Raw genomic sequence first — 11,500 nt, forward strand, 5'->3', positions numbered from 1 at the left:
TAATACGCATGCTATCATGCGTAGAATTCTTACCGCTGACTGTTTGTAGATTCGCGTGACCATGTTGCATGTTCAGCCAAATTCAGCTGACTTTATGGTTCTGCGTCGTTTCTGCGAAATTTAAGTTCAATATCTTGATATGGCTAGCGCTCACCGCACTTATAAAGAAGAATGCTCTTTCATTGAGCGCCAAGATGAGAATTCATTCCTGATAAAGAAAGGCTTTGTTCCAAATATGAAGGTAACTTTAACCTAAGTTGAGAGGCTAGGTTCTTGGTTCTAAACCTAAAAAAGATTTCGTTCCATTCGATAGCAATTTACCCACAGCACGCTATTCAAACTTTATGAGGCACACTATCACCTTTGTTCTTTTAATTAATAAGAAAGTGGTGGTAAACTTAATTAATTTATGCTTAGCTCAGTTCTATTTAATTGTTTATTTTACCCCAACCCCTTACCTGCCCCCCCCCCGCTCCTCCCTTCACTTACCTACCCTTCACATTTCACCTCCCCTCCCATTTCTGGTTTCCTTTCTGTCACCAATCTTATTCCCAGGGTCTTTTCTTGCTCATGAGAGGACCTTGGGAATGAGGTTGTCGTATTTCCTCAAACACCAATTTTCTCATACACTGATGTGGGAAATGTCATAAAAACTGAAAAATATACAGGACTTTGGAAATTTACAAATAGTTTCAATTATTTTATTGACCTCTTGGTTTGCAGCTCTCCCTTTCTACATTCCTTCTCTGACTTTTAGGTAAAACCCAGAGCTTTCTACTCAAAGTATTCGTGACAGTTTTATGTCATCATGCTGAAACTATTATTTCCATAATAAGCAATCTAAAATTGAAACAGTTAACTGTCAAATATTTGGGTAGGAAATTGTTGCTTTAGTTATTTACGTACCTACATAATTAATTAAATTATATACTATCTTCTTGGACATAATTCTACTGTCCAGTGGCGGATCCAGGGGAGGGGCCCTGCCCACCCCTTATTTTTAGAGTAAAGTGAGGCCCAAAGGGGCTGGAAAATTTTTTTTGGCGGGGGGGGGGGGGACTGGGCCCCCCTCTTATATCAGGGTCAGGATGACCGGGCCCCCACCCCCTTATCTTAAGGTTTGGATCCGCCACTGCTGTCTATTACACACGCTCACATGCTGGATACATACTGCTACCGTGGACTCCCTCCACACACAATAGTGTATTCCAGTTTGGAGTTACAATCTGAGATCTAAGTATTAACTTTAAAGGAGTCACATTCCCACCCAGAATAAAGGACAACCGGTCTTAGCTGCTTCAATTTTTCAAAATTTTATTAGCAGTGGCACCAGCCGCTCAAAGTCAATGACTGTGCCACTGAAAACAAATCTAACCCTTTGACAGCAAATCAACTTGTGAATTCTGAGAACCCTTTCAGTGGGTATGTGGAGGTGTAGTGGCTGCAGAGAGATTATTACCTCAAAACTTTAGATGTTTAGGTCTGGGTTCAAGCCAGTTTCTATGATGAAACTCTTCTCCACTCCTTGAAATTAATTTAGAATAAACAGGGTTGTCACTAGGATTTCAAGTTGCCAGGGAAATACAACAAGTAGAAAGGGAATAAAGCAGCTAGGAATTTCTTTTGGTTTTATTTTTCTTCTATTTTCCTTTTAAAGTGGCCGGGGGCCACGTTCATAGTAGCTGGGGGAAATCCCCGTCCCTGCCTCTTCGTGACAGCTCTGAATTAACTTCAACTGCAGGGATGACCATATGACAGAGATTAAGTTACGCTCCCCCTTCATCTGAACATATTTATTATCTTCAGTTGAATGGTGAGAGCAACTTTATTAACTCTCATGATTTCCCTGATTTTAAAATTATACAAATGTTGAAGTATTTGCAAATTATGTGTTTCAATAAATTTTATGTTTTGTCTGAAGGTTGAGGGAGTCTTTTATATTAATGATTTACTTGAAAAGCTGATGTTTGATGAACTGAAGCATTTTGCAGGAACCCAAGGTAATCCAAGTCACTTATTTTAATTTTATAAATGCTTCAAATAAAATAATATTACCATTAATCCAGAGAAGGGTTTATACTATTTTTGGGATAGAATTGGGGTTCTTTCTCCTCTATTCTGGAATCAGAATAGTCAGGATTCATGATATCTCTATTATTTTTTGTTCGATAATTTTCAAGGTATTGGAGGGTTTCTTCCTGGTGTCAAGCAGATTGCAAATGTGGCAGCTTTACCTGGAATTGTTGGTGTAAGGCAACATTGTACATTGTTGTGGTTCAGTTTTATCGTTGGTTCAAATTTTGTGTTTTTTTGTTTCTTTGGGTACGGTAGTGTATGATAATAATAAGATAATGAGTTTGAAACCAAAAAAATAAAATTGAACCACAACAGATATATATTTCTTATTTTTCCAATAACTGGCCCTATGTGCAAGTCTCTATATTTTAAAAATAATATTCAGTAATAATATTGTGTCATTTGAATGATTTTCATGCAGAAATCAGTTGGCTTGCCAGATGTGCATTCAGGTTATGGATTTGCTATTGGTGAGCTCTAGCTGTTTGATAATCTAGTTGTAGGGTCATTCATGTCTAAAAAGAGGAGCCAGGATTTTGTTTCTTTCATAATGCCAAGGAAGAATATTTTTATTGTGTTTTTAATTTCAAACCGCTGTAATAATAATGAATGGTAGGTCACTCCAAAATTTCTTTAAATATTATTATTAATTCCATGGTTTATCTTGACCTTCAAATATTTCATCCCGACCGAGCAGTCTTCTAGTAATTGTGTTTGAAGTTTTTATCATCTCTAATTTATGTTGTTGTATATTTAGGTAACATGGCAGCTTTTGACATGTCTCTTCCAGAAGCAGTTGTTTCTCCAGGTAAGGGGTATTGACTTTTACTGTTAGGAGAAAATCTTGATGACCAGCAATTAAGTGGTAGTTTTTTTATTCTTCAGGTGGTGTTGGTTTTGATATCAATTGTGGTGTAAGACTGTTAAGGACAAATCTTGATGAAAAGGACGTTCGACCTGTTAAAGAACAGATAGCTCAGGTTAGGGAAATACCCAAAACAACTGGGTGAACCAACACCTCATATTTTTATTACAAACTTGATGTCTTCCACAGTGGGCTTGCAGGCTCCTAACTGGACTTTGAGAACTGACAGGGCAATTAACTGTCCACTGTTTGAATTCTTTACATTTTGCACGCTTATATTCGCCACTTTTAAAACCAGAAGGAAACTAAGCTTAGTTAGCTTTTGCAAAGACCTCTTGTATTGTTATTGGGGATGCGCTATTCAACTACTGGCTAATTTGTTTACCCTGTCCCCAGTAACATTCCTTGAAGTCTTTGCAAAAGTAAACTTGACTGCATTTCGTTCTCGTTTCTGAAGTGGCAAATTTAAAGAGTCTTAGATTGTTCTTCCTTTTTTGCAGTCTCTGTTTGATCACATTCCTGTGGGTGTTGGCTCTAAAGGTGTAATTCCAATGGAAGCAAAGTAAGACGGGTTTTTCTTTTGAATTCTATCTAGTGAAACCCATAATTTCCACCCTTCCACACTGCTACACATTACATTGTCAGTACGTCTAACATAACTACACCCTTGCTGTCCTGATATTGTTCACTGGTACACTACATCTGACATTTGATAAGTCCAGATTTTGTCATTTTCAACAAAGCTCTGGTTGAAAGGTTAGGTGAAATGCTAGTTATGTTATAAGGCTATGAGATGAAAGTTGCCATATGTGACTCTTTGGAGGTAGTTATATCAGTTTCGAAACAGTTAGTTATAATTACTTTTTCAGGACTGTCACTAAGATTTCAAGTCGCCGGATAAATACAACAAGTAGGCAGTGAATTAAACAGTGAGGGATTTCTTTTGATTTTATTTTTCTACTATTCTCCTATGAAAGTAGCTGTGGGTCACAATCCTCATAGACGGGGGAAATTCCTTGCCGTCAGCCCAAATGGCAGCTGTGCTTTTTCAAGTAATTGTCTGTTCTGACAGAAATGTTACAGGTCAAATTTGATTTCAGGTTAAATTTTATTTTACCTATGGGTAGGTTAATTCTCAATTTCCTTTGTATCTTAGGGCTAGGAGACAAGGGAAATTGAGAATCAACCTGGGTTAATTCAGAATTAACCTAAAATCAAATTTAGCCTGTAACACATATATTTAGGAGGTCCTGACCCCCCCGACCCTCCCCTTGGGTCTGCCACAGTGAATGCGATTAAGCTGTTTAGTAAGTCAGACACTTGAGGCTTTTATCTATTCACACTGTGTCTCACAGTCCTCACACCTGTCACCCTAGGTCTGCTGTAGGATACATACAGTATTGTCAAATTTCTCTGTGAATCAGAGTTTTTGATTTGATGTATTGAAAACTAATTAAAGTTTTTATGAATAAGGTCAATTTGGCATTTCTCTGTAACATTTATTTGTTATTATTATTCAGAGATTTAGAGGAAGCTCTCACCATGGGAGTGGACTGGTCTCTAAGAGAAGGTAAGCTTTGATATCACCTCCTAACCCTTCATTAACATTGGCCAAAATAAAAAATATTTTGCAGTTAAAATCACAAGATTTTAATAGTGCCAAGCAAAAGTTCTAAACACGCAATAGGCAGTTGACAGTGTGTGAGTGGACATGGCGGCAAATCAACTGCATGGTTTCCCTATAAACTTATTTAAAGAAGTGAAGAAAATTGAAGTTATCTTTGGATGAGTTTTTGAATTCCTGGCATAATTGTAGCTGTAAATCACATTGTTTTGTCGCAGGGTATGCATGGGCTGAAGACAAGGAACACTGTGAAGAATATGGTCGTATGTTGCAGGCCGACCCAGCAAAAGTTAGTGCGAGAGCAAAGAAAAGAGGCTTACCACAGGTACACTGTAACACTTAAAGCAGCTGTTTCTTTCTCAAGCTGTCAACAGTCGTCTAGAGAACTAAACCTTGGCCAATTTGTTCGAAAGGTGGATAACACTTTCCACTGGATAAATCTCTGTCCAGTGGTTAATAACACAATCAGTTTCCCTAATACTTATCCACTGGTTAGTGATTTATCTGGTGGGTAGAGCTATCCAACATTTGAACAACCTGGCCCTGGCGAATTTCTCTGATTTGTGCCATATCCTAGAAATTTCTGAGAGAGTTATAATTAGCTTATATGACATCACTGATCCACAGTTGGAATTTTGTGGAAGTTGACAGTGCAATTGTATTGGAAAGAAGAAGGAAAGTTTTAATTGTGAAAAGTTAGCTTTTGTGTCATGATTGAATGTTAGCATTTTTACTGTGTGACTACTAAACCAAGCCCACCTTACTAACACAAATTTTATGACTTCTATTTACTTAAATATTTTTTCCTGTTAAGCTTGGTACATTAGGAGCTGGAAATCATTATGCTGAGATCCAAGTTGTAGATGAGATATACAATATGCACACTGCAAAGAAAATGGGAGTGGATCGTCCTGGTCAGGTAATCAAGGAGGTTCAAGTTGCGCATTGATGCATATTAGGTAGTCTGTCTTACCCATCTGCCAATATTAAAAGCCAGGAGCTCTGACCCATTCTAGTGACCATATTATGTGACAGTAGATAAAGACCATCTTGACGAGATAACAGGGCCAAGGTGGCCAAAATTATGGTTTTGCATCCAGACAGACCACCACCCCAATTCAGTTGACTCTCCCCCCCCTTCCCTTAACGATCCTTGTTCACATCCATTGAGGGTGTTCCAAGCAAAGGCTCTTTTGAGAACCAACATTGTGTCGGGGGTAAATTGATCTTAGCTAAACATAATGGGGAGAGCATTTTGAATTTTGAATTCAAAGGAGTGTGTTTTCTCAAGTAGTTTTGTCAATGATTGTAGGTCACGATATTTCGGCATTTATAGCAACTGTTAAATTTTGTGATAAAAGTGAAAGATGCAATGTTCAGCCATAAGAGCATGTCACAAGCTCTAAAAAAACGTTTTTTCCCCAGACAGGAATCGAGCCATATTGGTTTGGCTCTATGGCTACTCTATAATTATTTTAGTCCGACTCCGAGTAATATATTTTTTTAACAATTCAGGTTTGTATTATGATCCATAGTGGAAGCAGAGGACTCGGCCATCAAGTAGCTACTGGTGAGTAATAGTAATTTTGATTGTAATAGAAATTTTGAATAGAATTCTCCGATTATAAAAAATTAAAAGGCTTTTTCGTTGTCATTTCTTCTTTTCTGCCTCTAATTTTGCAGATGCCCTGGTTGCTATGGAGAAAGCAATGAAAAGAGATAAAATTGAAGTTAACGACAGACAGGTTTGCTGGCGTTTGTTGGTTTTTTCTTTCGGTTAAGAAGTACTAGCTATTCGAAATAAATGAAAAAGGTTGTCGCATTCATATCCTAAACTTTTCCTTGGTTTCCGGGCACTTTGTGTTCACTTTAGCGCCATTACGCAAGGGCGGATCCAGGATTCTTTTTAGGAGGGGGTGCACTCTTCTCTTGCTCTACTTCAACACCAATAAACCACATAGTTTTTTTTATTTTTTTGCAGAATACCAGTTGTATTAGAAAACCGCAGGCCATCTCAGGGGGGGGTGCGCACCCCCTGCACCCTCCCCCTAGATCCGCCTCTGTTACGTTTGTCATTTTCCCATTATTGCATTGGTTACTTTCCTGCCATTTCATTTGTCATTTTCCCGCACTGCGTTCATTACTTTTCCCCCACATTACGTTTGTCATTTTCCCGCCCTTCTGTTTGTTATTTTTCTGCCATTGTGTTCGTCTTTTTCCTGCCATTTTGTTTGTCATTTTCCCGCCATTATGTTTTTCAATTTCCCGCCATTGCGTTCGTCAGTCGTCACTCTCCCGCTGTTCCCGCCATTACATTTTGCAGCATTTTGTCATCTCGTTCGTCACCTTCCTGCCTGTACGTTGATCATTTTTTCACTTGGTTGCCATTACGTTTGTCATTTTCCTGCCATTACATTCTTCACTTCTCGCCTAAGGGTTTGTCCTGAGTTGTAAGCGCCTTTTGAATTCGGAATCTTTAGCACAGATTTAATGTAACAGCGGCCAAATCTTTCTAACATAACCCTTCTAATCTGGGTGAAAAGTTATTCTGGTATGGCTAAAAGGTATTATGTCACATTTTTACAGCTTGCCTGTGCAAGAATAAATTCCGTAGAGGGGCAGGATTACCTAAAAGGTATGGCTGCCGCAGCTAATTATGCCTGGGTCAACCGATCCACAATGACGTTCCTAACAAGACAAGCGTTTGGCAAAGTATTCAAAAGTACCCCAGATGATCTGGATATGCACTTGATCTATGACGTGTCACACAACATCGCGAAGATAGAGGAGCATGTATCCTTTATGTACTTATTAATTTAAACATACCGTTTGTTTACCTAAGGTAAATTTGTATATTTTTTAGTTTACAGTTGTCTTTGATTGTATCCTCACGGCACTCGCCACGTATAAAGAAACTTCAATATATTTACTTGAAGGCATGTGACTGCTGAGGTAGTTCTAACTTTTGCAGATGTGGTTGAAGTATAATATTTAGTGTGTAGTTCAAACTTTTGATTCTGTGGATACAATCATAATGTGTGACTATTCAAACAAAAGCTCTGTGGCAGTACTTTCACATGGTACTATTTGTTTAGTTTGTAGTTTAAACTTTGGAGTTTTTGGATGAAATCCTAATGTGGACCATTCAACCGAAACCTCTTCAGCGGTAGTTTCACATGGTACTATTTCGTTATTTTAGTATTTAGTTCTAAATTTTGAGTCTGTGGATAAAATCTTATAGTGCGACTATTCAAATAAAAAACCTCTTTAGGTACTTTCACCTTATAGTATTTATCTAGCTGTGTTGCTAACTGTGAACTTTGTGGATGAAATCCTAAGGTGTGAGCATTCAAATAAAACCTCATCGAGTCTTTTTTCGTGTTACAATTTAAAAATGTAACTTGAGATTGTGTTTTGGCTCTCTTAACCGCACTAAAGATGTTAGATGGCGTTCAAAAGACTCTTCTTGTACATAGAAAAGGATCGACCAGGGCATTCCCTCCTCATCATCCTCTTATTCCCGTAGATTATCAGGTTAGTATTGTTTTGTAGTTTTTTTTCAGTACGTAAGCATAGGAAATTCTGTACATCACGATTTAATTACTTCGTTGAGGTCCGTAGTACGAAATTGATTTTTTTTTTTTTGGGGGGGGGGGGGGGGCAAATACATTATTTCCTTGTCCAACTGTAACTGTCAACTCCACTGAATTAGTTTCTTTTATTTTTAGCTGACTGGCCAGCCAGTTCTTATTGGAGGCACCATGGGTACTTGTAGGTAAGCCCCTTCTTCACCCCACCCTTCAAAGTGCCTTTGTTTCGTACTCACTCACGCTTCATTGACTTTTTATTTGGCTTTTGTACATTTTGCTGGCATTTTTCCAAGTATTTTTAGTGAAGCAAAAGCATGAATCATTATTCGAGCATTTTAGTGGAATTTTTTCAGGAAAGTATATCTTTTTTGCGAGGAAATGAAAATGAAAAAAATAATTTAAAGAGAAAATGAACAATTTATGTCGAAGTTCAAAACCGAGAAAACTCAAATGTCACCCTGATACAGCCGTTAGAGTGTTATCTTTTGCTCTGTGAAAACCATGAACTTGTATACATTGTTGTTTTACCACCTAATGTTGTTTTAGCGTTAAAAGCGTCTGTATGACGAGCGTTATCGAGCATTTTAGTTACTTTTTTGAGGGCGACCGATTATTTTAGTGGAAAAAATGGAGCAGTAAGGTGGAGCCTTTTTGTGGGAAAGCAAAAGGATAGTATACAAAAGCCAACTTTTTTTTGGTTTTTTGCTTTTTTACACAGTTACGTTCTAACGGGAACAGAGAAAGGAATGAGACAAACCTTTGGTACAACATGTCATGGGGCTGTAAGTGATGTATATGATTAGACAAACAGATGATTCCCAAATTCTTTGTTTTGTAATGCCCCTTAGTGCTTAAACTGTAATTAGCAATTAGCAATTGCTATTTTGCGGGCCAGTGTATTGTAATCTACATTTTTAGTAAATAAAGTTGAAGTTGAAGTTGCTCTTCAGCATCTCTGTAATGGTGCTTAAACTGTTTCAGAGTTGAAACAGTTTCAGTGACAAACGTGAACTTCAAAGCAAATTATTTGTCCACTCCTAAGTTGATTCTTGAGGCAGATTTACATATTTAGAAATGATTCTTAATGACCCTTAATTGACTCCAAAAGCTCAGAATTGTTTTTTTAAGTTTCAGGGAAGCATGAATTTTGTAAAAAATACTTTTTATACAATTTAATAACTTTACGTCAGCTTTGAAAGGTTACTTGTTTTTTTAAAAAACTTCTCACTATGCACTGTTGTGTTTTTATAGGGCAGAGCTTTATCTAGATCCAAGTCTCGGTAAGCTTTGGTCGGTCCCTAAAGGTGGCCAACTGTTAATTTCTCCTTATACTAGCACCGTCAATCGATAACTGAGGTCGTAAGGAAAAAGCAAATTATCAACAATTAAAAAAGGTCTTGATTGTGAGGCAAATCCTCGTCATCAGTATCATAACTCCGCCCGCATCGTCTAACTTTCACTATTTGCAGGCGGAGATGCATGGCAAATTGATGTGTATGAAAATAAAGTATAGTATAGGGAATATGTGGGAAACAGTAAGGAGAATATACATGCTGATATTAGGGTTTTAAGAGTTAAGGGGCTAGTTGATTTTGGCATCTATCAGTTAGTACTTGAATTTACCAAAACCACTTTCGAATAATGGTGTTGAAATGAAACAAAACACGGAATAGCCTTCAAGCATCTCCTATTCGCCACTTTAAAACAAGAAAAGAACTGGAGCCGCAATGGTTTCTGGGATCGTAACTGGGGACGCGCCGGTCAGCTATTGGTCAATTTTTTCGTTGTCCCTAGTAACAGTCCCAGAAGTCTTTGCGAAAGTTAACTCGCCCCAGGTTCCTTCTTTTTCTAAAATGGGGAATCTGGAGACGTCTACGCGCACGCCAAACACAGAAGAAATACAGGAAAGCATTAGGAGAGAGTATTTATGAGGAAAATTTGATAAGATTAGAATGGATAGCGTACAAGTAAACTGAAACAAGGTCTGTCTGTCTTTTGTTTGAAAGTATGACTTAAAGAACTCGTCATTAATGATAAATAAAATCTCAACTAAAATCTCCATGATTATGAGAAAATGCCTTCTCCTGTCGATCAAATCACCCTTTTCGAGAAAGGCCACTTCCTCTCGCATTTCTTGATTTTGGATCGTCACGAACTACTTTACTATGCTTTGTTTTTCGTTTTTAGACGACAGCTTGATTATCAAGATGTGTTGGATAATCTTAAGTCAAAGGGGATATCTATCAGAGTTGCCTCGCCAAAGCTTGTCATGGAAGAGGTACGCTTTTCACATATTTGGGGTTTTCAGGGCCAATATCCTTTTGCATTATTTTGCAAGGTATTTTCGCTGATCGTTGCGGATCACTTTTGCCTTGTGTTGGCGAATCTTTGCCGATTCTTGCTCCCTCTCCTCCCTCCCTTCTGTCATGTGTGGGTGTGCAGGTAAGTACATTTCACTTGGTAAGTATCTTTTCCACTGAGTATTTTTCTCAGTGTGATGGTGCAAGTTAGCGGCTGTTGGCAGGGGTGGTTCCCGCTTCCAGGGTTGCCTTGGTTACCTCCTTGCCTTATTTTTCGCTAACCTTTTAGGCACCAGTTCCCAAGCTCATCAATTGGCGATGAGTTTAACGCTATCTTTACTGTCCATGTTAACGTCATTCAACCTCTTTCAGGCACCTGAATCTTACAAAAACGTAACAGATGTAGTCAATACCTGTAAGTAACTCTACTTATTTACTGGCCAACTTTGTTTCTTTCCGAGAAATATCATAAGTGTCATGAGGTTTATTCAGTTTCTCTAATGATTTGAGGAAAAATAGCTTTTAAAATTACGGTTTATTTAACAAATTCAGTTTAATCATTTCGTACAATATTTTAATATTTTTTCTGTTCAGTCGATATATCAGTTTTTGCAGTGTAATAATCTTGTAATTATATTTACATGTTACTGAGTTAGATTTTACGAGTTAAAAGCGTAAGTAGAATAAACAGATTTTTGTCTGTGACATTGCGTACAAGTCTGATACATTACTATATTTACAGTACTATACAGTACTATTCAATACTACGTTTTTTCAGGTCACGATGCAGGAATTAGTCAAAAGGCGATCAAACTCAGGCCAATCGCCGTGATCAAAGGATAAAAGCACTCAAACAATTTAGGAAAACCATGGTCTATGATGACTGTAAAGATCCTATGTTGGATATCAAAGAGTCTCGATCCACTGCTCCCGATTTCGCGTACACTGGATTGGTAAGGAGAGAAAGAGACTGGAATATTGGAACTCAGAAACAGAGGACTCAGACTCAGGAACTCAGGAACCGAGGAGGCAAGTATTAAACATG

The 11,500-nt window shown here is 37.9% G+C and overlaps 1 protein-coding gene across 1 annotated transcript; it reads left to right on the forward strand.

The window, feature by feature from the left end:
• The first annotated feature begins 46 nt into the window (after nt 1–46).
• LOC140923765 (RNA-splicing ligase RtcB homolog) lies at nt 47–11,482 on the forward strand. Its single transcript, XM_073373836.1, has 20 exons — nt 47–241; nt 1,922–2,000; nt 2,181–2,248; nt 2,498–2,546; nt 2,834–2,884; nt 2,962–3,056; nt 3,442–3,503; nt 4,462–4,511; nt 4,784–4,890; nt 5,380–5,484; nt 6,081–6,135; nt 6,249–6,310; nt 7,152–7,358; nt 8,004–8,099; nt 8,294–8,340; nt 8,874–8,937; nt 9,407–9,435; nt 10,343–10,433; nt 10,828–10,870; nt 11,234–11,482. Exons 1-20 carry the CDS (start codon nt 140–142, stop codon nt 11,296–11,298), a joined length of 1,527 nt encoding a protein of 508 aa, XP_073229937.1. The 5' UTR covers nt 47–139; the 3' UTR covers nt 11,299–11,482.
• Nucleotides 11,483–11,500: the final 18 nt, after the last annotated feature.

Source organism: Porites lutea, chromosome 13 (genome assembly GCF_958299795.1).
Source record: "Porites lutea chromosome 13, jaPorLute2.1, whole genome shotgun sequence".
NCBI lineage: Eukaryota > Metazoa > Cnidaria > Anthozoa > Scleractinia > Poritidae > Porites > Porites lutea.

What these genes read in the sequence shown, in the direction of transcription:
- LOC140923765 (XM_073373836.1), top strand. Translation starts at nt 140, where the DNA reads ATGGCTAGCGCTCACCGCACTTATAAAGAAGAATGCTCTTTCATTGAG. An exon ending in CTTTACCTGGAATTGTTGGT is followed by an intron (nt 2,249 to 2,497) that starts GTAAGGCAACAT and finishes ATTTTCATGCAG; the next exon opens with AAATCAGTTGGCTTGCCAGA. An exon ending in GAGTGGATCGTCCTGGTCAG is followed by an intron (nt 5,485 to 6,080) that starts GTAATCAAGGAG and finishes TTAACAATTCAG; the next exon opens with GTTTGTATTATGATCCATAG.